Source organism: Neophocaena asiaeorientalis, unplaced genomic scaffold (genome assembly GCF_003031525.2).
Source record: "Neophocaena asiaeorientalis asiaeorientalis breed wild unplaced genomic scaffold, Neophocaena_asiaeorientalis_V1.1 scaffold362, whole genome shotgun sequence".
NCBI classification, from domain to species: Eukaryota; Metazoa; Chordata; class Mammalia; order Artiodactyla; family Phocoenidae; genus Neophocaena; species Neophocaena asiaeorientalis.
Window position 1 is genome coordinate 2,207,422 of NW_020175700.1, and position 26,663 is coordinate 2,234,084.

At 34.4% G+C, this 26,663-nt stretch overlaps 1 protein-coding gene across 5 annotated transcripts in view; it reads left to right on the plus strand.

Moving 5' to 3' along the window:
- The window catches only part of MEF2A (myocyte enhancer factor 2A), a 168,991-nt gene that overhangs the window by 65,399 nt on the left and 76,929 nt on the right, over nucleotides 1-26,663 (plus strand). For all 5 annotated transcript variants that reach the window (XM_024732044.1, XM_024732043.1, XM_024732045.1 and 2 more), the window contains one exon: nucleotides 11,837-12,019. In XM_024732044.1, the coding sequence (XP_024587812.1) occupies nucleotides 11,966-12,019 (54 nt within the window). In that variant the 5' untranslated portion in view covers nucleotides 11,837-11,965. The remainder of the gene's footprint in view (nucleotides 1-11,836; nucleotides 12,020-26,663) is intronic.

The window sequence follows — 26,663 nt, forward strand, 5'->3', positions numbered from 1 at the left end:
GTTTTCACTGTTTTGGGTGCATTGGGATGAACATCCATAAATGTATATATATCTTTGTCATTGTCTTATTATTTCCTTAGAGTAAATTCTTGAAAGTAGAATGGTTTTTTCAAGGGAGGCTGAAAGATTTCTGTTTGAAAATTTTTTTTAATGTTGGCCAAGTTGTTTAAAGCCTTATGTCTTAAGGATAATTTGGGGCTATTCATTTGCAACAATAATAATAAATGTTCCTTGGGGCTTTCACTCTCCCTCTTCATTTTACATTTTATCCATAGGTGAGCACATTGTTTTTCACAAGATGCCCCAAAGTGTATTTTTTTGCTCTAAGGTCTGAGTGTTATATCTAGCTTCCTTTTTGACATTTCCAGCATATGATCCCTGACTATCTCAAGTTTATTATATCCAAAATTGAATTCTTAAGTTCTCCTCTTTTATTTATTTATTTTTAAGTATTTTATTATTTACTTATTTATTTAATTTTTGGCTGTGTTGGGTCTTAGTTGCAGCACGTGGGATCTTTGTTGTGGCATGTGGGCTTCTCTCTAGTTGTGGTATGTGGGCTTCTCTTTACTTGTGGTGTCCGGGTTTTCTCTGTCTAGTTGTGGTACATGGGTTTTCTCTCTCTAATTGTGGCATGCGGGCTCCAGAGCATATGGGCTCTGTAGTTGCGCACACGGGCTCAGTAGTTGTGGTGCGTGGGCTCAGTAGTTGTGGTGCACGGGCTTAGTTGCCCTGTGGTGTGTGGGATCTTAGTTCCCCAACCAGGGATTGAACCTGAGTCCCCTGCAATGGAAGGCAGATTCTTTACCACTGGACCACCGGGGAAGTCGTGTTCCCCCCCACCCCCCTCCCGCCTTTTAAAGAGGTAATGAATCATTAAAGATTTTCTCTTAATAGAAACCTGTTTATCTGTTAAAAAGGTTCAGTTGTTGATTATACATAGTTACTTTTATTACAAAGTTTATTTTAGTAACTTTTGAAAAAAATTAATAAATAATTGATTTACCAGCATCACCAAAATGGGGTGTTCTGATAAACTCAGAGATTGGTGTTAATAAAGGCCAAGTTTAAAAAGTAAAGATTCACCTTCTGTTTAAAGTCCATGCTCTTAAAATATTTATTTACTTAAGCAACAGAGTTCTTTAAAACAGTAAATATAATTGATTTTAAAAGACTGAACATCTGCAATCAGTGTTAGTGTGGTCTGAGTCTGAGTGCCAGATTCTGTGATATCTCTTAAATTAAGACAGTAGATCCCAAACTGGGAATTTTTCAGAATTTCTTTAAAAAATTTGTTATTGAGGTATAGTTGTTTTACAATATTATATAATTTTCAGGTGTGCAACATAGTGATTCACAGTTTTTAAAGGTTATATTCCATTTATAGTTATTATAGGAAATCTTTTTGAAAATCTAATTCCTGCTTTTAATAAAATGACATACTAAAATTTTTTTTCAGTTAACTGAAAGTTCAGCTTAAATTAATTTTTTTTACTGTATTAACATTATCTGAATACATTTAATTAGAGATTCCTTTTTCCCCCTCTAGGATATATATTACTTTCTCTGTGGAAAAAATACCCATCTGTGTTTGCTAAAGATAGGTTTTAGTTCTAAAGGTAGGTTTTAAATGTTGCCATTTCTGGCAAAACTCATTGTGCAGAAAAATCAGTACTCATTTGACCTAAAGAGTTAGTGGTTATGTTGAATTAATAAAATCTGAATACTGTAATCATTTTAAAGGTGTGTACATACTTTTCGGGGGAGTATTTGTATTCTTTTAAATTGTGGTAAAATATACATAGCATAGTACTTACCATTTTAACCATTTTTAAGTATTCAGTCAAGTGGCATTAAAATAAATTCACATTGCTGATCAGTGATCACCACAGGCCATCTCCAGAACTTTTTCATCATTCCATACTTAAACTCTGTACCCGGTAAACACTAACTCCCCATTCGTTCTTCTTCTCCCTATCCCTCCCCATCTCTGGCAATTCACATTTTACTTTCTGTCTCTGAATTTGACTATTCTAGGAATCTCATATAAGTGGAATTACATAGTATTTGTGTTTCTGCAACTGGCTTATTTCACTTAGCATGATATTTTCAAAGTTCATTCTTGTTGTGGTTTGTGATAGGATTTCCAGTGGACATTTGGGTTGTTTCTATCTTTTGACTATTGTGAATAATGCTTCTATGAACATTGGTGTACAAATATGTTATTCGAGTCCTTGCTTTCAGTTCTTTTGTGTGTATACTTAGAAGTAGAATTGCTGGTTCACGTAGTAATTCTATATTTAATTTTTTAAGTAACCACCATACTTTTTTCCACAGCAGGTGTACCATTTTATATTCCCCAAAACAATGCATAGGGGTTCCAGTTTTTCCACATGTACCTTAACACTAATTTTCTGTTTCTTATTTTTCTTTTTTATTTGTTTCATAAAATAGCTATCCAAATGGGTGTGAAGTGGTATCTCGTGGTTTTGATATGCATTTGCCAAATGATCAGTCATGTTGAGCATCTTTTCATGTGCTTATTGGCCATTTGTATATCTTTAGAGAAGTGTCTATTCAAGTCCTTTGCCTGTTTTTAAAATTGGCTTGTTTATTTTTTGTTGTGGAGTTTTAAGGGCGCTTTATATATTCTGGCTATTAATCTCTTATCAGATATGTAATTTATAATTATTTTCACCCATTCTGTGGGTTGCTGTTTTACTCTTTTGATAGTGTCCATTGACACTTTTTGACATTTGACCATGTATACATGGATTTATTTCTGGGCTCTCTGTTCTGTTCCATTGGTCTGTTATGTCTGTCTTTATGCCAGTACTGTACCATTTTGATTACTGTAGCTTTGTAGAAAAATTTGAGATTAGGGAGTGTGAGTTTTCCAATTTCTTCCTTTTCAGTATTGTTTTGGCTGTTGTTTCTTGATATACTCCATATGAATTTTTGGATGGCTTTTCCTATTTCTGCAAAAAAAAAATTGGAATTTTGATAGGGATTGCATTGAATTTGTATTGTCAGGTTAACAAAATTGTCTTTCAGTCTATCAACGTGAGATGTCTATTTATTGTGTCTGCTTTAATTTCTTTATCCATCTTTTTTAGTTTTCAATGTGCACATCTTTCACTTCCTTGACTAAAGTTTACTCCTGAGTATTTTATTCTTTTTGATGCTATTGTAAATGGAATTATTTTACTATTTCAGACTATTAGTGAATAGAAATGCAGCTGATTTTTGTGTGTTGATTTGTATCCTAGTATTTTGATGAATTTACTTATTCTAACAATGTTTTTTTGTGGAATCTTTAGGGGATTCTACATATATGATCATGTCATCTTCAGACAGATAATTATACTTCTTCCATTCCAGTTTGGATGCTTTTTGTTTGTTTTAGAAGTAATGAAATCAGTCATCCTTGTTCCTGCTCTTAGAGGAAAAGCTTTCAGTCTTACACCATTGAGTATGGTGTAAGCTGTGGGGTTTTTCTATTATATATTTTTATTAAGTTGAGGTAGTTTCTTTTCCTAGTTGGATGTTTTTATCATAAAAGGGGAGTGTGTTTTGTCAAATCCTTTTTCTGCATCAATTGAGATGGTTATGTGGTTTTTCTCCTTCATTCTCTTAAGGTGGCATATCACATTGATTAACTTTAGTATGTTGAACTGTTCTTGCACTCCAGCAATAAATCCCACTTGGTCATGGTGTACAGTCCTTTTGCTATGCCACTGAATTTAGTTTGCTGGTATTTTGTTCAGGATTTTTGCATCATTGTTCATAGGGATATTGATCTGTACTTTTCTTGTACTGTCTTTGGTTTGTTATCTGGACAAAGCTGACCTTAGGAAGCGTTTCTTCCTCTTCAGGTTTTGGGAAGAGTTTGAGAAGGATTGGTGTTAGTTCTTCTTTAAATCTTTGGTAGAACCCACCAGTGAAGCCATCAGGTTGAGTATTTTTCTTTTTCAGGAGATTTTTGATTACTTATTCAATCTTCTTACTAATTGTAGATCTATTCAGCTTCTCCTCCCTCCCTCCCTCCCAGTATTGGTAGGTTTTGTGTTTCTAGGAATTTGTCCATTTTATCTAGGTTATTCCATTTGTTGGCATACTATTGTTACAGTACTCTGCTACTATCATATTTATTTCTGGTAAGTAATGTCCCCACTTTCAATTCTGATGTAAGTTATTTCAGTCTTCTCTCTTTCTTAATCCATCTAGCTAAAGGTTTGTCAATTTTTTTAACCTTTTTCAAAACCAACTCTGGTTTTATTGATTTTTTTACTCTGTTTTTCTATTTTCTCTCTCTGTTGTGCTGTTTATTATTTCTTTCTTTCTGTTAGCTTTGAGTTTTCTCTTGGGGCACACCATCTTAATTTCTATATAGCTTTATAAGTCGTCTGGTAAATGATGGTATGTGAGTCTAAGCTTTACCCTTCAAGGTAGCCTTCACTATTCTTACACCTTTGTATTTCCAAATGGATTTTAGAGTAATACTGTCAGTTTCTGCATATAGTAAAAGAAAACCTGCTGGTATTTTGATTAGGATTGTATTGAATCTCTAGATTAATTTGGGGAGAATTGACATCTTTACAAAATTGAAACTCTGAGAATCTGCAAATGTGAATTTGTTATTTAGTATATTTTAAATTTCTCTCAGGATCAAGATTTTTTGTTTGTTTTCTGTGTTTTGTTTTAGGTAAGTGAAATAATAGCATTTTTTTTTTATTTTTTGGTGCCACTGGGAACTCTTCAGTATGGAAGAAAAAATTGACATTGAAGGAAAGAAAAGAAGAATTGTTGGAGTCAAGATCTTAAAAGGAAGGAGGGCAGAGTATATGAGACAGATGCTGGTGGGTTGATAGTTGTGATGGCAGGAATTTGAGGAGCTTCTCTTCTGATTGCTTTTTTTTTCCTGTCAGTAGAATAGGTAGCAAAGTTATCAGCTGAAAGTGAGGATTAAGGATGGGTATTGCAGATGTGAAGAGATAGAATATGGTATTAAATAATCAACTAGGAAATTGGGAAATGGAAGATTACTGGGCAGTATGAAGGGAATATTTAAGATTTGAGGTTCATGACCTTCATGAATTTTGTCAGATTAATTAGCCTAGTTAGCATGGTTGTTTATTTTTCAGCCATATTCAGCTACATAGGAGCAGGCCCTCCTCAGGGGTGAATTTTCTCCCAGGAAATGTGGCGGAAGGAGGGAGAGTGGGAGCCAAGGGACTAAGGATATATGAAAATTAAACTGGATAAGGAGGCATGTAAGAAACATAGAGTGGGTGAGGGACAGTGAAAACATGGTAGGCTTAATAAATTGTGGAACCTAGTGGGATCAAAAGATTGTTGGAATTAGGTTACTAGAGACTGTAAGCTGGAAATACAGGAGGTGGTGGTTAGAGTCCTACATGCCAATTTAATTTCATGCCAGTAAATAATTTACGGTACTGTCAGATTTTTGTTGGTTATTGTTTTGATATTAATCTTTGTTTGATAAATATATGTATAGGACAGTCCAGATTCCTTTATCTAAGACCTTTGGGGCCAGATATGTTTTGGATTGTTTCCTTTTTTCCTCCGTACTCTTTTCAGGAGTTATCAATTTTTATTTTTCAAAAAACTAACTTTTGGCTTTGTTAATCTCTGTTGTATGTTTGTTTTCTATTTCATTACTTTTTGCTCTTACCTTTATTTCATCATTTATACTGTTCTGGGGTTTAGTTTGTTCTTTTTGTTACTCTTTCAGATGGTTGCTTAGAACATTGGTTTTTGGCCTTTCAAGTGTATATGTATTTTAAAGCTAAAATTTTTCCTCTTAAGAATAGTTTCAGCTGCATTCTATGTATTTTAATAGGAAGTGTTTTAATGGCATTCCATTAAAATTTTTTTCTAATTTTCACTGTGATTTCTTCTTTGACCCATGGGCTATTTAGAAGTTTATTGCTTAATTTTCACATATATAAGGATTTTCTAGTTATATTGTTGTTATTAATTCATAGCTCAATTTGAGCTCAGAGAAACATGTCTGTCCTTTGAAATTTGTTAACACTTAGTTTTGGTCCAGCGTATGGTCGTTTTTGGTAAATGTTTTTTACGTACTTACAAAGAATGTATTTTCTGCATTTGTTACGTATAATGTTCTGTATGTCAGTTAGGTTGTTAATTGTAAAGTTCAAATCTGTTCCTGTTTCTTCTAGTCCGCTTGTTCCTTGTTTTGGTGTGCTTGTTCCTTTCTCCTTTACTGAGAAAGCTGTGTTAAAATCAACTTGCTAGAATTGTGGACTTCACGTAGTTCTTTTCATGTTGGCTTTATATACCATACTCTAGTTTCTTAGTTTAAGTTTATTTAGAAAAAGTATTTTTTAATCGTAAAATTCAGTACAATATTTTAGCAAACTGGTCTGTGGGGGAAAGTCACAAATTACCTTCCAAATGTAATTTGTTGAATATTAGAAGCACGTGTAGACATTTTGAAACATCTGCTTAGTGTCAACAAAGGGAATATGCATCTCTGATGTTTCTGTCAATAAGAAAGATATTACAGTATTGTAAGCTTTTGAGCTATTATCTGTCATGAGTGTTTGTTTTGAATAAATTTCTAATTGCCTTTCATATTTGGTCCTTGATTTTGCTTAAATTTGTAGAATGCCCCAAACATGATGAAAAAATGTTAAATTGTGGAGAAGGAAAACAAAGCCAGGGAGAAAGTTATTGCATATGAAGTCATATAGTGTGCATTTTACATCCTAACCATGATAATTTACTATGATAAATGGACATTTTCTATGTTTAGTTAAATTTTAAAAGAGAAGTGATTGGGGGTTATCAGTTGATATGTAACATAATTTTTCCTATTTAAAATATTGGAAAACAAGTTCCTGGTTAGGGTTTTGCACAGAATATCTGCTTTTCAGGAAAAGATACCTGACTTAGGTGTTACCAGGTGCATTCAAGTTTAGAATTGCTGTGCCTTCCTGGTGAATTGAACTTTATTGTAATGAAATATCCCACTATATTCTTATCCATATCTATCTATCTATCTGTTTCATGCATCACAGTTTTCTATGGTAAAGTATAGCCACACAAGCTTTCTTTTGGTTTGTGTTTTATAAAAGATATCTTTCTCCATGCTTTTATGCTTATTCTTTCTGTATCCCCATGTCAGATATATCCTCTATAATCATCTTATAATTAGGTTTTATTTTTTTTAAATCTTATTTGGATTATTTATTAGTCCATTTTCCCCCTCTGTTAGCTTGTTAGCTGTACAGGTGGCTCTTCATGTCTGCGGGTTTTGTACCCGTGGATTCATCCAACTGTAGATTGAAAATATCCAGGAAAAAAAATTACGGAAAATCCCAAAAGCAAAGCTTGAATTTACTGCATGCCAACAACTATTTACATAGCATTTATATTTTATTATGTATTATAAGTAATCTAAGGATGATTAAAAGTATATGAGAGGATTTGTGTGGGTTATATGCAAATGCTATGCCATTTTATATAAGGAACTTGCGCATCCTCAGATTTTGGTATCCTCTCAGGGTCCTAGAACCAATCCTCTACAGATACCAAGGAACGACTATATATACTCTTACTGTCTTTCTAGTGGTTATCTCAGAGATTGCCACATGCATCTTTCATGTTTTGAAGTCTAAAGTAAATGAGAACTTTTTCCATTTCCTAATCAATGAAAGTGTTTTAGAACACTTTAACTTCATTTACTACCCTTCCCAATTATGTATTGTTGTGCATTGTAATATTTTAAATTCCACAAAATACTGTCATTATTTTATTTAGTCAGTATTCATTTAGAGTTACATATTTAGCCCATTCATTATATTTCCTTTTTTTGGTGCATATCCAAGCTGTATCTGCAATCCCCCTTTTCCTTCTTGAAGAAGTCTCTTCAATGTTCCCTGGTGACAAATTTTCTGATTCTGTTTGGCTAAAAATGTCTCTATTTTGCCTTTATTTCTGAAGGGTTTTTTTTTTTTTTTTTGCCAGATACAGAGTTTTATCTTGGCATTTCCCCTGTTCCGAGCGCTCTGAGGATATCATTTTGTTGTCTTTTGGCTTCCATTATTTATTCAAAGAAGCCAGCTATATCTTACTGTTACTCTTAAAGTTAATTTTTCTGGCTACTTTTAAGGTCTGTTTGTGGCTGTTTCTGTCTCTTTGTTTCTGTCCCTCCAACCTCCCCCTTTACTTTGATTTGCCTAAGTGTGGTTTTCTTTGTATTTGTTTTGCTTGGGAGTTTGTAGATATTCTTGGATCTGTGGCTTGATGTCATTGATCAGTTTTTTAAAGTTTTAAACTATTAGGTCTTTAAATATCTTTTCTTTCTCATATGTTCTTGCCTTCCTTTCTGGGACTCCAGTTACATGAATTTTGGATCTTTTCTTCATGTTTCATAATATTTTCACACTCTTTTCTGTATTTCCCATTCTTGTGTCTTTTTGGGCTTCAGTGTATTTTCTTCTTTCCTATCTTCTGGGTCATTGGTTCTTTCGTCAGCTGTATCTAACCTATTGTTAAACTCATCCATCAATTTCTCAATTTCTGTTTTTAAAATTGTATTTTTCAATTCTCTGTTTTCCATGTTTTTAGTGTTGTTTGCTAAAATTCTTCATTTAAAAAAATCCTTTTAACACATTAGATTATTTTAAAACTGTTTTCTGGGATTTCCTGGTTTTGCAGTGGTTAAGAATCTGCCTGCCAATGCAGGGGGACACAGGTTCGAGCCCTGGTCTGGAAAGATCCCACGTGCTGCGGAGCAACTAAGGCCCGTGCACCACAACTACTGAGCCTGAGCTCTAGAGCCTGTGAGCCACAACTACTGAGCCCGCGTGCCTAGAGCCTGTGCTCTACAACAAGAGAAGCCACCACAGTTAGAAGCTCACGCACCACAAAGAGTAGGCCCCGCTTGCCACAACTAGAGAAAGCCCACGTGCAGCAACAAAGACCCAGCACAGCCAATAAATAAATAAAGTTATTAAATCTGGTCAAAAGTATGGATCATTAAAAAAAATAAAAAACTTTTCTGCTAACACCATTATCTGAATCTATTATGGGTCTATTTCTGGTGCCATTTTAAAGTCTTAGTTTTCAGTCAGATCTTGATGGGTTGTTTTATTTTAGACATTTCATATGAAAAATGATAGGATAATTTGAATTTTGGAGTCTTCTTGCTGATAAGATTTACTTTTGCTAAAACCTTTTGGGAAGATTTTACTGGCATGCAGCTAGGCTAATGATACTAGGTAGCCCAGATTACCTCAGTATAGTCAGATTGAGAAGATTTGAAGCTATACTTCTTTCCTTTTGTAGCCTGGTCTATTTCTGGTTTATCTTTTACCTAGGGTATAGTCCTTTAGATTCCCTCCAGCTTCCCAGTGTGTTTACTGGAGCTATTCCTCCTAGCCAGGCTCTGAATTGAATTTTCGTGTCCCCACCCAAAAAAGTGTGGAAAGCTCTGCTTAGCTTCTCAGCCTCTCAACTAGTGTTTTAAGAATTTATGAATGATTCTAGGGGAAAACGAGTCTAAAGTCTGGCACCACCTGTTTCTTCTAGGTCCCAGTCCTGCAAATTCTCACTGTCCTGAAAGTTCTTCAGTTGTTTTAAACAGGTTACTTTTTTTTTTTTTTTGGCGGTACGCGGACCTCTCACTGCTGTGGCGTCTTCCGTTGTGGAGCACAGGCTCCGGACGCGCAGGCTCAGCGGTCATGGCTCACGGGCCCAGCCGCTCCGCGGCATGTGGGATCTTCCTGGACCGGGGCACAAACCTGCGTCCCTTGCATCGGCAGGTGGACTCTTAACCACTGCGCCACCAGGGAAGCCCAAACAGATTACTTTTTGTTTTGCTTTTCTAGTGGTTCTCAGGGAAAGACAGGTTTGAAGCAACCTACTCCACCATTGTCAAAAGCAAAATGCTCAGATATGTTCAGAATTTTTCAGATTATACAAGTGCATATACCTTATAGGAGTTAACATATTATCTCTGTGGTGAAATGTGTGAATATTTACGTTGCCTGCTACAGTGCAAGTTTTCATAATGGGAATTGGATGTGCTGTGATCTATTATAGAACATGATTTGGAGTAAGCCAACTTCTATTGTTTATATTGCAGTCTGTTGAGAAAACAGAAACACTCCACAGCACAGCTGCTTGTTTAATTGATTCCTACCAGTGACTAGCCATCTTTCAGTTCCTCTCATGTTTCCTGCTCATTCTTGTCATAGGGTTTTTGCACATGCTATTCTGTCTGCCTAGTAAGTATATGTGCATACTCAGGTTTGAGTATGAAGCAGTTCTCAGTGAAGCCTGCCCTGACCATGAATTTAGGTCAGATAAAAGAACTTTTGTACAAACTCAATTATATGATGGTTTGCCTAATGTCTGTTTTCCCCTACTAGACTCTGGACTGTGAGATCAGAAATTATGCCTTTTTTCCTTGACCATTTTATCATATGTACCTAGTTCAGTGTTTGGAAGTACCTGTTTTGCAAGTAGGTGATCACTGAATAGGTTATCAGTTGTTAATAGTTGAGCAATTAATATTTGTATAAATAAAGAAATAACAGAATGATAAGGGAAGATATGTAAGAAATGCTGTGCTGATGATAATGATGGTTGTGATAAGAATGGGAAACTCACTGCTTTTGAGCAAAAGCCAGATTTATTTAAACACTGGATTTGCATAGTTCAGTTGAACTTTTATAGAGTTACATGTACAATATTAAAAATACTTCAAAAAATTCCCTTGAGAAATTGTTATTATGTTATAACATTTGTCTCCCATCCCCCATCCCTCTGTAAATATTTTATTATGTAAATTTTGAAAGTACTGGGTTTTTGACACAACTGTCATTCAGAGCATGACAAGTTATATCATTGCCAGTCATTCTACTGTAGAGATAAATGGAATAAAAAATCATTGTTTTTGAAAGATTCACAGTCTCAAAGGGAAATAATCTTGGAATTTATACAGATGTACCCACAAAATAAGGTGGTATGATTTATTCTACCAAGGGGAATATTAGTCTTGGCTTCATCAGGGTGGTAACATTCAAAGTGAATCTTGGCTGATAAGGAGGAGATAATTAAATGGCCAAAGGAATAGTGTTTCATTTAGGTGCATATTATTATGAAAGTATATAATGTCTTTGTGGATTGACAAATAGTAATTTTGCTAGTGGCTAGGGCAGTTTGCAAGAAGAATTTGTAAAGGCAGATTGGGGCTACCCAGATTATTAGTTTATCCTTTGACATGGAGGCTATCAAAAGCTTTTAAGGATATTCCGTAATGTTTGAGAGTAGAAATTCTAGAGACTCCCTGAGTTCATATTACAAGCTCTGCCTCTTACTAGCTGAGTGACCTTGGGCACATTACTTAACAGCTCTCTGCCTTAATATCCCTATTTATAAAATGGAGATGATAATTATAACTCAGAAGATTGAAGTTATGATTGAATGAGTTAAGGCATATTAGGTACTTAGAAAAGTGCCTGGCACATAGAAAAATCTCAGTAAGTGTTGCTCTTGTTTTGCTGTTATTATATTCATTGAGGAAAAACTCAAAGGTTATATATAATTGCACTCTTTTAGCCAGAACTAGAGGCATGAAAAGTTTCAGGAGATATTTTAAGGGTAAAATTAACAAGGCTTCAACTTGTTTACTAATTTTATGTAATGAAAAATTTCAATTAATAATGGAGTCTGTATGCACTATAAAGGCAGGTTTGAAATTTGTATAATAACATTTTCATGAGTTGCAAACTTATAGAACTTAAATTTTCTAATTTGTGTTTTCTTTTATATCTTATAGAAAATTTCAGCTGTAGCCCTTGAACTAGAAGCTGAAATAATAGAAGCTGTGTACCATGCATTAGGGTATTGAAGAAAATTAATTTTTGAATTAAATATTTGGAATATAAGGAAGGAAAGGTGACTGAAAATGGGGCGGAAGAAAATACAAATCACACGCATAATGGATGAAAGGAACCGACAGGTAAATGAAATTTTTAATTATCTATTTAATTGGTGTAAATTTTTTTAAAAAGGAGTGTAGGATAGAATGGTTGATTTTTTTTAAAAAAATTGATTTGAAGTCTAAATATTTTTATTTTCAGGCTACATTAAAACATTTAGCAATCAAAAGCTTTTGACTTTTCATCATGTGCTTTAAAGAAACTTTTTTTCTTATTATAGAAATCAGTTTTGTTCATTATAGAAAACATAAATAAGCAGAATAGGAAAAGTAAAATCACTGCAATTCCACTACTACCATCCATTGTGTAGGTTTATCATAATATATTTAGTCTTCTGTACACTTGATTATGTTTGTTAGTTTTCCATATATTGATGATTATTTTAAATTACCACCTCTGTTGTCATAATTAGGTAATACCTAAGTTAACTGTGGTTATCAGTGAATGTGTTCTGGTCAGTTAGATTTTCTGATTCACCAACAAATAATGAGAATTTTTTTACAGCTATTATAAATATTTCTAAGTCATTTATGTATATATCTCAGCTTTAATTGATAAAATATTATTGAACTTAATTTTCACTACAATGTCAGTAAACCCTTACAAATTCAGGATAGTTATAATGATACTGGTATATGAAGCCCAGAAGTTGTAAGAGTTTGAAGCAGGGGGTGGCAAACTATGTTCCATGGGCTGGCTGCCTATTTTTTATTTTTATATATAAATAAAGCATTATTAGGACATTGCCATGCCCATTTGTTTACATATTGTCTTTGGCTGCTTTCACACTAAAACCACAGAGTTGAGTAGTTGCCCCAGAGACTGTATGGCCCATAGACCTAAAATCTTTACTCCCTGGCCCTTTAAGAAAAAGTTTGCCAATCCCGTTATTTAAAGGAAGGAAGGAAAAATAATATCATAGACTATTGTAAAGGAACTACTATTGAAAGCGTATGCAGAAGGGAGGGATACTATCTCCAGAAAGGTTGCATATCAGAAGTTTCAAGAACAGCTGGTTTTTGGAAGCTTACCAGGAATAGAACAGCACTAAAGATGTGTACTGTAAAGTCTGAGTAGTAGTTCATCCAGTAATACAGATGCAATTGGAGACAAAACTCAACTGAGCAGCTGGTAAAGAAGTTAGTGGAAGTGGTTAGGGTTGCTGATAGACCAAACTGAAGAGGTCCCCTTGTTTCAGCTCATGAAGATTCCTTAGCTAAAGTGTTAAGGCTCACACAGTATGATTCGTTATGAAGGTTGATAAAATAGTGAAGACTGATAAAATAATCATACCATCATTCCAAAGGAATGATTCTAGCAAGATTGCAAGTAAATTTCCCTCCACAAGTCTGAGGATTGTGACATGTAGAGGGGGCATGGGGACCTGTTTCATGATCATGTGCAGCATAAATGTAAAATAGGATTTATTGGGGAATAACGTACAAGCAGAGGAGCACCTAAGATCCCTTCAGCTCTCGGTATCCCATACAGAGTCATGTTTAAATTGAGCATAGATAGACTAGAACTACTAGTGGAAAGGACTCCACATGTTTAGAGGGAAAGGACAACTAGGAATATGTAAGTGACTGTGTAATGGGAACTTTTTAAGTTAAGGAAATGACCTGGTTAAAAAAATGGGGCCTGCCACTATATCTCAGCAACTAGAAATAGCCTATTCCTGTGTTGAATTTACCTGCTAAGTCAGCTTCTTGCCAAGCTGCCAAATGGGACAAGGGTATCTGAATTTCTCCTCAGATGATTTTGGCAAAAAAAAGTGCAGAAAACATAAAAAAGAGGTAGTTAGGTAGTTTAAGGTTAGATTAGGAACAATTTGTCATAAACTAAAAGGGTATCTTAATTTTACTGATTTTGGAATTTGTGGATTCTGAGTTAAAAGTTTCATTATTCTTGCATTAAAGAGAAAATATCGTTCCCATGCAGAAGAGATGTCATTTATTTCATCCACATTTGAATACCTACTTTATCTGAGATACTGCTAGGCACTGGGAACTCATTAAATACATTTAAGTGTATTGCAAATAGAAGTAAGCTTAGGTAATAGAAGTGTTTATGGAAGAAACCACCAACCTCTGATGGTGGGGTAGTTCAGGGAGCAGTTACTGAAGGAGGTAATAGCAAATAGAGTTTTGAATTACTAGAGTTTTTGAGCTAGTAAGTTAAATAACACACTTAAAGTCATTGGAACATGACGTGTTCTTTTGTGCAACATTATGTTTGTGAAATTCATCGTTGTTGCATGGAGATGTATTCTATACATTTTCATTGATGTATAATATTCCATTGTGTGACTAGAACACAGTGTATATATTTATTCTCTTGTAAATAGGCTTTTGGATTTTAGATCTGCTATTCATTTGGAATTTGTTTTTGTGTGTGGTTTGAGGTGTAGGGGTCAAAATTTGATATTTTTCAGATGGATTTTCAGTTGACCCAGTGCAATTTATTGCAAAAACCATACCAAGAAAGCAGAAAAGAACACATGCTCTTCATAAAAAAACTCAACAACAGGCATAATTAATCTATGATGCTAGAAGTTAGGTTAATGATCTTCCTTGGGACAAGGTGATAATGACTTGGAGACAGGACAAAAGAGTGTTTCTGGGGTGGTGTATACTAGATTTAAGGCCATATTCTTTTCTTTGAAAATTCACTGAGCCACACACTCAGGATTTGTGAGCTTCCCTTTATGTTATGCTTTAGTACAAAGTTTACATTTTAAAAAGAACTAGACCAAGAAGGACAAACACACAGTTTCATCAAAAGCTTCTAAGTGGAAGTGAAGTCTTTCATCCCTCTAAAGTTTTGGCATCTTCAGTCCTTTTTGCTTCAGCAGCTTTCTCATGTCTTAGAACAGGTATTTGGTGTATTTCACTCTTTTTGTAGTTGATCTCAGTGGGTTCTTTGGTCTTCCATCAGTCACTCCATTTTACTTAGAGACAGACATCCTCTTATACTTTAAATAAAAAATGAAATAGAGTTTAAAAAATTATTTTAAGGCAGAATACAGAGAACAAACAATACCTCAAACACTGTTACTTTCATTATCCAGAAGTAGTGTATGTCAATTCTGACATATTTGCTGCAGATATCTTCCCTTGTAGAAGAAAAAAATTTACTGTCCTCTATAATTTTTCCTAGTCTCATTCCTCTTTGCTTCCCCAAAGTAACCCCCATCATGGATTTAATTTGTATTTTCTTTATTACTTAAGCACATATTACTGAATATTGTTTCAACATGGTTTAAAAATTTTACATAATAGCATTATTATCTGCACATGCTTTTTTACTAAATGTAGTGTTTTGGAGAGTTGTCTGTGTAATTCATTTAGTACAACTAGTTCGTAGGAAAGAATATGCCTCAATTCATTTATCAGTACTTCTATCAAAGAACATTTAGGTTGTTTCCAGTTTTTTAGAAATTTTGCTGCGTATGTTATGTTAGAAATGATGCTAAAGCTACATCTGTGGACATGTCTCGGTGATAAATATCTAGAGGAGTTGCTGGGTTGAGTATGTCTGTCATAGCTTTACTGTGTGGTATTCAAGTTGCTCTCCAAAGTGGTTGTACCAGATACACTACAGTAATTTATGAAAATTTCTTTTACCTATGCACTTTGCCTTTCTCCTTCCTTTCTCTCTCACTTTATTTTTTCATTTTTTAAAATATATTTTTTGGTCTAATGAAGGTGAAATGTTACCTGTTTTTGTGATTTGCCCACTTTTTGCTGGATTGTTGATTTTTTTCTTAAAAGTTCTTTATATATTTTAGATATTAATTCTGTATGTACTTAATCTGTTTCAGATACTATCTTTCAGTCTTTACCAAAACACTTTATAAACACTTTAATGATAGAACTTATTACAGTGTTTTATAGTAGTTTATATTGCCTTTACCAATAGATTGTGAACACTTTAAAATGTGTTAAGGCTTGTTTAATTTCCTAAATCATGATCAAGTTTTGGTAAATGTTCCAAGTGGACTTGAGATAAATGTGTATTCTTTTAATTGTTGGATGCAGGATTCTACATATGTCTATTCAGTCTTATTCTGTGTTCACATTATCTGTATTCTTTGTGTTTTTTTTTATGTATTTGGTTTTGGCTCATTGAGACCTGTCAGTAATTGCACTTACCACAATGATGGATTTGTCAATTTCTCTCTATATTTTATTAGCTTAATACATATTGTTTTATATATTTGGGGAATATTTCATTAGGCTCATACATATTTAGAATTGTTATATCTTCTTGGTGAATTTTTTAATACATATTGACTTTTTCTGTCCTCAGGAAGGCATGTCTGTCTTAAATCTACCATCTCACATTAATATAGCTACATCTTTCTTTTGGCTAGTATTTTCTTGATAGGTCTAGTTCTCTACATTTACATTCAACCTATGTCTTTATGCTTTAGGTATATCTTTTGTAAATAGTGTATGGCTGGATTTTGTTTTTTATCTAGTCTGATAATATATCTTGACTCTCCATTTTACGTGGATCTTATTCTTTGTCATCCTTTGTATATATATTTGGACTGGTTTATACCATCTTAGTTGATTATTTCAATTTACTGTGAGAACCTGTTAAATAGAGGTCCTGGAGGTAAAACTCACAAAGTGTAGGTATGCCCTCCCAAGACTGGGTCCCCCTAGAGTTCTTAAGTTTTATACTTGTCCACAGTGATCCTCCAGCAACTTATCAATTACAGTTAAGATTTTCCTACCCCTGTACTGGTTCCTCTGGAGCTCATGGCTCTGGTAATTTATGATTTGTAGTATCTGCCTGTCTGTCTCTAGTTTGGGAGGTAGAAGTTGCCCTGGGACCTCAACTCTCTGAGGGATCTAAGAAGAGTTGTTGATTTTTCAGTTTGTTCAGCTTTTTACTTGTTGTTAGGACAAAGTGGTGACTTCCATGAGTGTTAAGTGCTGGAGCAGAAACTCAAAGTCTCTCCTGGACTTTTAAATTCAACAATGAAATAAAGTATGTCTAAATATATATGATGTGAAAATCTTTACAGGTACTTGGGATTTAAAACATAGAAGGTCTTTTAGAGATGATACAGTTCAACCTTCTTGAATTCAGAGAATTATATTAGTCCCAGATTTTACCCAAAATCAGGAAAGCTGGTTAGGTTAAAACCAAATGTGTCTCAGTTTACAGAGGCACTGAATTTTGTAGTCTAGCCCTTTAGTCCTATTCTTTTTCTTTATAGTTATTACAGTACTGGAGTAAAACAACAATTTAAAAATAAAATTTATGGGACTTCCCTGGTGGTCCAGTGGTTAAGAATCTGCCTTCTAATGCAGGGCACGTGGGTTTGATCCCTGGTCGGGGAACTAAGATCCCACCTGCTGCGGGGCAACTAAGCCTGCACGCTCTAGAGCATGCATGCTACAACTAGAGAGCCTGCGTGCCACAACTAAGACCCGATGCAGCCAAATAAATAAACATTTAAAAATTTTTTTTAATAAAAATAAAATTTATGTTTATTTTGCCTGATACTGAAATAGCTTTATTAATACTGATATTTTTAAAATTTCATAATATTTAAAATAAAATGAAATTAAATGTTTAATTTGTTTCAAGTAAAAAAATTTTTAAGCCTGTTGCAAAACAAAGATTCAAATTTATAGGAGGAATTCTTAGTAATTAAAGGAATGGTGGCTGCATTAATCCTGACTCTTCCAACATAATTTCTTCAAAAATAGATACAGAAAAACAAGAACAAATAAAACCTACAATCTTGGCACAACTAGAAGACAAAGCATATCTAAATTTTACATTACCTCCAAGTAGAAAATTATTACCAAGTCACAGTGTACTGTTTCTTGAACTTCTACTGTAAGTCTTTGAGGTGAGCAAGCATACATCAGGAAAAAGTATGTGGGAAAGGAGAAGAGGAAACCTTGTAGCTATCTTAAGATTGATTTGAAATCACTACCAAAAAGAGGAATTCTACCCTAAGTCCAAAAATTCTGAAAAATACTATTTGTAGGTCAGAAGAGACCACAGGTAAAGAAAGAACTTAAATGTATGTAGTGCTCAAGGAAGTATTATATATAGTCTTGAAAAGGTAACTATTTGAGGGAGAAGAGGGTAAAAAGGAAGGCAGAGGTACTCTTTGGAGAATGCTAGTTGAATGGAAATGAATATATGGATGTATACAAATGGATAGATGTATATATCCTTCAAGACAAAAGAATATGCAAATATATATAAATATACATATATATTTATTTATCAAAGGGCACAAAGCACTTCTCCCCACTGCCAGTACCCCCCCCCCAAAGCCTTCCATTATAGGGACCATACTTAACTCCTTTAGAAGGAGAGGTGATCTTGAACTAAGAATATTTAAAACCACTCCCCACTGTTTGTTCTTTCCATAGAAATACAGTGATGCAAGCAGTATTCTCCTATATATACTATTATAAAGAAGAAAACAAAATGATATTTACTACTATTTGGGTGATAAGATTGTTCTCCCAACAATGAAAAAGTGGGAAAAAACTGCTATATGACTTTCCAACCTGCAATAAATTTCCTTAAACAAGTATTTAGGAATGTTACAGACAAAAAAATCATGATTCAGAATTTTGAAATACTCAGAATGGAAGTGGATTTTTTTTATAAGCATGGATGAAACAGAAAGTGATTGAACTCCAGAAAAAAAAAAGATAAAGTCATATCAAAACAAAGACTAAATTACAAAGTGGCCAAGGAATAATAGATTCAAATGAAACCTTAATAGTGATTGAAGGAAGGCAGGGAAACAACTAAATGAATGAAAATGAGATAAGTAATTTCAAAGGGTTTGAGAGAAGTGGTTGAAAAGGGAGATAGATAAAGAAGATCGAACTTATGTATAATTGCAGTCCCTGAAGAAGAAAAATGAAACCATAGGACTAATATTTAAACTATAATTAAAGTTTTCATAAATAAGCGAGAAAGTAAGATGCCAAGGATTAGGTGGACCTGCAGAGATCAACTCTGATACATGTCTTACTGAAACTATTGGATTTTAAGATAAAAAAAAAAATCAGGGCTTCTAGGTATAAAACAACAAATTTATAAGTGCAGAGAATTAGACTGGCATCGAATTTTGCAAAATCGAGATAATAAAGCACAAGGCAACAGTAGAGCAGCATTTTCAAAAAATGCAGGGAAAAAAGTCTGAAGCAAAGATTTCATTTGCAGTCAAGCTGTATTCAAATACAAAGATTATAAAAGCAAGTTTTAAACATACTAGAGCTCAGGGAATTCTGTACTTATGAGCTGTTAGTGTACAATCTAGTAGAGGATAAGCTTCATACAACTGAGAGATGTCTGAGGAAATAAACAAAAAAATACATGATCAACATTTAATATACTTAATTATAGATTTTAGCCTAAAGCAACAGTGGGGGCAGGGGTAGAAGAATAATGTGTTATATATTATTTATTATATGTTACTTTACTGTGATAAAATAGAAATAAGGCAACTGAGACATGGTAAGAAAGGAGAGGGAAAGAGGAAAGTAGAATAAGCACACTGGTTATCGTTTAGGCAATAGGTGGGAGTTAAAGAATATCATTAAGATTTGACACATCAAATAGTGAAAGATTAAACATGAAAACAGGAGACCAAGGGCATTTTTAAAAGCTGTAACTACAAAGGTAACCACTAGAACAAAAATGCTAATCTTTGTTAAATTTTTTTAAAATAAAGGAGCAAAGAAAACACCTCATTTAGAGAGAGGGAAAAAAATAGGAAATATACATAATATGTATAAGCATTAAATATTTATTAAAGTATTAAAATGACAGTGAAATCTCTAAGCATTATCAGTCATATCAATAAATGTGAATAAGACTGTTTATTAAAAGAAAAAACAGGGCTTCCCTGGTGGCGCAGTGGTTGGGAGTCCGCCTGCCGATGCAGGGGACACGGGTTCGTGCCCCGGTCTGGGAGGATCCCACATGCCGCGGAGTGGCTGGGCCCGTGAGCCATGGCCACTGAGCCTGCGCGTCCGGAGCCTGTGCTCCGCAGCGGGAGAGGCCACGACAGTGAGAGGCCCGCGTACCACAGAAAAAAAAAAAAAAAAAAAAAACATTTCCAGTTTAGTTCACAAGCTCCAAATATAGGCAAAAAGAGACACACCTAAAATAGAATAATCAGAAAGACTAAAAGTAAAAGTATGGGAAAAGGTATACCAGACAAATGAAAACAATGAGAAAACAGGTTATAATCCTGATATTAGATGATGTAGGATTGTAGACAGAAAAGCATTAAATGGGGCAAAGAAAGATACTTTTCAGTGCTGACCTTGAAGATGTAAGAATTAGGAATAATGGTATACTAAATACTACCTTTATCAAGCAGAAACTGAAAGAGATACAAAGAAACATAAATGGAGACAAACTAGTAATAAGATACTTAAACATAGTAGTCTTAGTATGAAATAGATCAAATGGACAAAAAATAATTGATGGTAAACCAGATCTAAACAGCATAATCAATAAAATTGACTTTAAGTGATATGTTGAACACTACACTTAGAAAATAGAGTATATGAGGGTACAAAGAGCATTCACCAAAATTGATCATATATTACCTAACCAAAGAAACACCAGTAAATTCAATAAAGGAGAATATTACAAACATATGCCGATTACCATGTAGTAAAACCAGAAATTAATTTTGTTTAATGGTTTTTTTGAAAGCTAATTCTACATAAGAATTTCTTTTTTGAAAAGTTTGATGCCAGTCTAACAACTTCTGGGTAAAAAGGGAAATATATAACTAAAATAACATAATTTCTAAAAATAAGAAAATAGTACACATCCATATTTATGGAATATATTTAATGTAGGAATCAGAAGAAAATTCATAGCCCTAAATACTGTTATTAATGAAAGTATAGTAAGGCTGTGAAGAAGTAGGCAGTCCTGTGCATTGCAGATGGGAATACAGATTGGTATAGCAATTTGAGGGGACGGTATTTGACGATATCTTACCAAAATTGTGTATGCATTTATCTCTTGACCCAGTCCTTCAGAGTATCGATAAAAGAACTGTCTTTTGTTTCTAGATGGTAGGTTTGTTTTTCATAGTGTGGCTTAGCAATTTGAAAACTACTTAAAGTGTAATCTAAGAATGAGCAAATAAGTAAGTGTATTGTGGTTAATGGGAGCTGGGTTTCTTACTGTCAGAGAAGGGAGTTAGAGCTATGGAAAGGGAGAAGCCTGTGGTAAACCCTATGACATAGAATTAGAATTGGAAGTACCATGGATTTTAATATATTTTGATAAAAATAGAAACAGATATTGAAGTGTGTTTGTGTATGTGTGTACATATACATATTTCCTAGTTCTCTCTGTTGAGAGGGCCTAGAAACAGTGACGCCCGAGTAACTTAGCCTCCATATCTTAGTTTCTAAATACAGTTCTCTACCAAAGGAATCAGAGCTTCCTGGTGAAATGGCTGATTCTAGGACTGGGGCAGGGAAAGAACAGGAAGAGCCTGGAGCATTTGACTGTGCCAGGAAGTTCAAAGAATACTGGGAGCATGTCAGATGGACACAGGAAGCCGACAAAGAGGATCTCTCACTGCTGAAATAAAAGACAATTTGAACATCAGAATGAGTAAAGATATGAATGAATTATAACCCATAGAATAAAATAAGAATCCATGAGTTGTTGCTGACATAAATGAATGAATGAATGAAGGGAAAAGAAAACTCTCACAGTAAAATGCCAGTTAGTAAATGTAGATAGAAAATGTAATGGAATTAGAAAATTCCCATTTGACAGCCATCATGGTAATAATTTTTCAGGCAGTATTCATCAGTGGATGCAAAAATCAGTTTGTTAAAGTTTGATGAGAAAACAGAATATTTTCATAGAGATCTTCACAATATACTTACTAATTATAGGGGGGAAATAGTAGCTTTGCTGGGGGGGAAAAACTGGCAGACACTACCTTAATCAAGCTAACAATACTATTTAGGGGGTAAATAGATATGTGGATTTTCATGGGATGTATTGAGGACACATTGCTTCTAAACTATTCCTGTTCAAAATGTACAATCTGAATATAATCAGAAAGAAACAAGACAAAGCCAAATTGAGATACATACCACAATGTAAATGACCTGTATTCTGCAAAAGTGCCAAGGTCCTGAAAAACGAAGACTGAGAAAGTGTTTCAAATTAAACAGGATGCAGTTAAATGCAGCATATGATCCTGGATTGGATTCTGTGCTAGAAGGAGAAAAAAAAGCAAACCATTTTTTTTTCCCCTATGAAGGAAATTAGTGGGAAAATTGAGAAATTTGAATAATGTTTATATATTAGATAATAGTGCTGTATCTCCATGTTGGTTTTTTATTTTGATAATTATATTTGTCCTTGTTTTTAAGACAGTATTTAGAGGCAAAGGGACCTTATAACCTGCAGCTTAGTCCAGAGGGTTCGGAGAAAAACTTATGTGTGTTTAGAGAATGAAAATGTGGTAAAATGTTAACAGGTAATTTGGTAGAAGGATATTTGAAAGTTTTGTACTATTTTTTTTAAACACCTTTATTAGAGTTTGCTTTACAATGGTGTGTTAGTTACTGCTTTATAACAAAGTGAATCGGCTCTACATATGCATGTATCCCCATATCTCCTCCCTTGTACTACTTTTTGAAACTTCTCTGTATGTTTGAAATTATTTCAAAATAGGATGACAAATTTATAAGAATACAAAGTTAATTTTATATTACTATTGTTATAAATTGTTAGCTATAAACCAGAGTGTTTAAAAATAGACTTAAGCACTTATAGATAAAATAAGATTTAATTTATGAAGCTTGAAAGTAAAATATTAAGATTGTAGTTTTCACTGTTATGTCTTTGGCTTCACTGTTGAAACGTAAGTGTATTTTGTGCAAATCTTTCTAGTTGCTGAAAAAACTCTTTTTGGTCTTACTGTAGTTGGAGTAAGCTGGAGGAATGGAGGAGAGGAGGTTGTTATAAGCTAGGTCTCCTCCACTAACTCCATCCTTCAACTCCTTCTAATAGATAACTTCAGAGAAATATTTTGTATAAGTATTTTTGGAAAGGACAACAGGGTTTGTCCTAATTTTACTGTTAGTGAACTTAAGTTTTTGTTTTAGAGAATTTTCTTCAGGCATGCTTATTAGATATTCTGAAGCAGTATTGCCTGTCTCATGTCTTGTTCATATCTCACTTATTTTGAAATCCTTTGACTAGAGTAGGAATTATTCTTGCAATAAATGCTTTCCTTTGCTGATTGTCATTTTCTCCAGTTACTAGGAGTAAGGTAAAACGTTTTCTAACTGCACCTTTGATGAATTCAAATTTTTAATGCAGCAAGTATATCTGGGTGCATCTCAAAATATAAGTGATTTTGATTTCGTTGTTTTAAAATAGTATGTTTTAATAGTGGTATTCTTATATTCACTATATTCTTACAGTGGTATAATAACTGCCAAGATTTTGAAGAACAGTAATACAATCAGTTTATAAAAATTTAAAACTTTTAAATGACAGATATGTAAACAAAGGTAATATATAATTGAGAAATTTGGAAAAGTATAAAACATGGTTAATATACCTGTACAAGGAGCTCTCAGACAAGTAATAAACAATTTATAAAATAAGAAAATGATCAAAATATGGGCAGCTTAGAACAAGCAAATCTCAAATGGCAACAAATATAAAAAAGAGATGTTTAATCACTGCTAGTTAGGAAAATTCATATTACAGAAACGAGATTTTTATTTTGCACCTAGCAAAAGAGTGGTAACATTTATATGAAATTATTCAAAAGAGTACCTTAGAACTATACCATTTGACTTAGAGACATATCCACAAGGTGTAGTTAAATGAGTAAAACAAAATAAAACTGACAAGAGTCCCAGTTTTGTAAAATGCTAACAAGATCTCTCGTATGTGTATACATCTAAATGTGTATATGATTATATGGTCTTATACAAAAGTGTGGAATGAAAAATACTAAGTTGAAAATGTGTGTTAAGAGGTTTATGTTGGTGCAAGGGGAAATAGGGAGGCAAGCAAAACACATAATATTCCATAGATGCATTCATATAAAGTCATATATTTGTGTATTTATATTGTAAGGACTTGTTTAAAAGATTAAATAAAGATGAGAGATTTAGTTTTAAAAGGAGAGGGAAGGAACCATTAGAAAGATATGGTGTGAAAGTGTTCCACAGAGAGGGAAGATAGCAAAGTTCCTAAGGTGGAAAGTAGCTTCTGGTTAAGGAAAACACATGCACATGTGTACACACGCAGACGCCAGTGCAGCATGATGGGTGTAAGAGAGAGTGATGAGAAATAAGGTCACATAGTTTGAGGCCAGATCATTTATTCTGTTTCCTTAATAAGTTTGGTTTTTACTTTCAGTGCAGTGAAAAACTCTAAACTCCTACTTACACATTTTGATTTATGTTTCACATATATCACTCTGTCAGGTATGTGGCAAATATACTGTGGGGTACAATAGGTAAAGCAGGAAATCTAATAAGAAGCAGCAGCGTAGCACAGGGAGATCAGCTCGGTGCTTTGTGACCACCCGGGTGGGTGGGATAGGGAGGGTGGGAGGGAGGGAGATGCAAGAGGGAGGAGATATGGGAACATATGTATATGTATAGCTGATTCATTTTGTTATAAAGCAGAAACTAACACATCATTGTAAAGCAATTATAATCCAATAAAGATGTAAAAAAATAATAAGGTGATTATATAAGTAATACACATGAGAGATTATGTAACTTAACCTAGGGCGATATAGTGGTGTAGATAGAAGTGGATAGATTTGGGATATGTTTTAGAGGTGGAGCTAAAACAATTTGCTGAAGGATTGGTAGGGTAGATTATTGTGATAAGAGGGATCAAGGATAACTCTTAGATATTATTTGGTTTTGTTTGAATGGATGACGATTCCATTTGCTGAAATGGAGAAGACTGTGGAAAGAGCATATTTGTTGCTTTTAAAATCATGAGGCTGGCTGCAATTACCTAGCAAGGACTGTGGGGGTAAAGAAGAGAAGGGAGCCCAAGTCTAAAGCTCACAGGCACTTCAGTGGGTAGAGGCTGAGTAGAGGAAGAGGATATAGCTCTAAAAGCTGAGAGGAAGCAGTCACTGAAGTAGGAGGAACACCAGGACAGTGTTGTGTCATAAACAACTGGAAAAGAAAATGTTTGAAGAGTGAGAATATGGTCAGCTTTGTCAAACGAGATGTATAGTAAGGTAAGAAAAAAAATGACTGTTGACTTTAATCACATAAATTGAAGGTCACTGTAATGATATTGACAAGTCTTAGTGGAATCTGGGGACTGGATGTCTGATTGCAGTAAGGTTGAGGAGAGATAGGTGATGAGAAGTTAGAGCCACCAACTATAGACGTTTCTTTCAAACATTTTTACTCTGAAGTAGAGCAGAAAGAGGGGTGAAGAGAAGGGGTGGTAACTGAAGGGGCAGCGTGGAGTCAAAGGAGATGCTACAGCATGTTTCTAAGCTTGTGGTCTTTGATAGGGAAACCATGATGAGGGAAGAGCATATGGAAAGGAATAGGAACAGAGATGTCAATAATGACAGCAGAGAAGGGAGAGTGTGGAAAAGTACAGATGAAACAATTGAATTGATAGATTTGGTGATGGGAAGTGAGATAGTTGCTGCTGATTTCTGTTTTCTCAATGGTTTGAGGCAAGGTTATCAGTGGAGAGTTGATTTGAGGGAGAGAAGGTAGGAAGTATCTGACCTGGAGAATGGGATAATGGGACAAATAAGCCAAGTTATAATGTCAGGCAATGTTAAGTGTTAGTTGAGATTTATGGTCATCAGTTTAGAAACACAAGGGGGATGTGGGTGTGAGTGTGCACGCACACTTAACATTTCCAGTAATTGTCAGCCACTTGCATAAAGATAAAAGGATAATTGGGTAAATGTATGGGGGGTCAATACTTGGTTGGGGCTGTGCTAAGCAAGTATCTTAATGAGAGAAGAGTAGAAGTGAAAAATAGTGATGGACCATGGAATCTAAAGAGAGAAGAAAGGGCATGAGAATATGTAGATAGTAACAAAGTGGTGAGGTAAATGGATTGGAGGGCTTGATGAAGGTTAAAGAATTTCTGGAGAGATAATACAAAATAGGAGAGTTGCATAGAAGGCAAAGTGGAATGCGTGAAATTGAGATTTTGGAGGTGATGTGATTATTGTTTATGGCAGAGTTAAGGTATGGCAGTAGGAGTGCTTGACATGTGGTGGTGGTTGATCATTTTGGAGGTTGGGAGATAAAGGAACTGAGAGGCTAAGGTATTTGCACTAATTTTTTACACAGATGCTGAAGTCACCAGAGATAAGAGCAGGATTAGAATGAGAAGTAGTTATGTGATACTTATCAGTGCATGAGGGAGAGGGAGAGTGACCAAGGGTCACCACAAAGATTTTTGGGGTGGTATAAATTTCATGGCTTGAGCTTCAGGATATCTGGGGTTTTTAGAGAAGAAGAAAGGAAAATTGAGGAGAGAATGGGGAGCAAAAAGGACATATCTTCCAGACCCTTGAGTACAGGAGATGTAGTATTTAAAAACAAACTAATTAGTCTCTATTTGAGAGGGCTTCAGGTGACATGT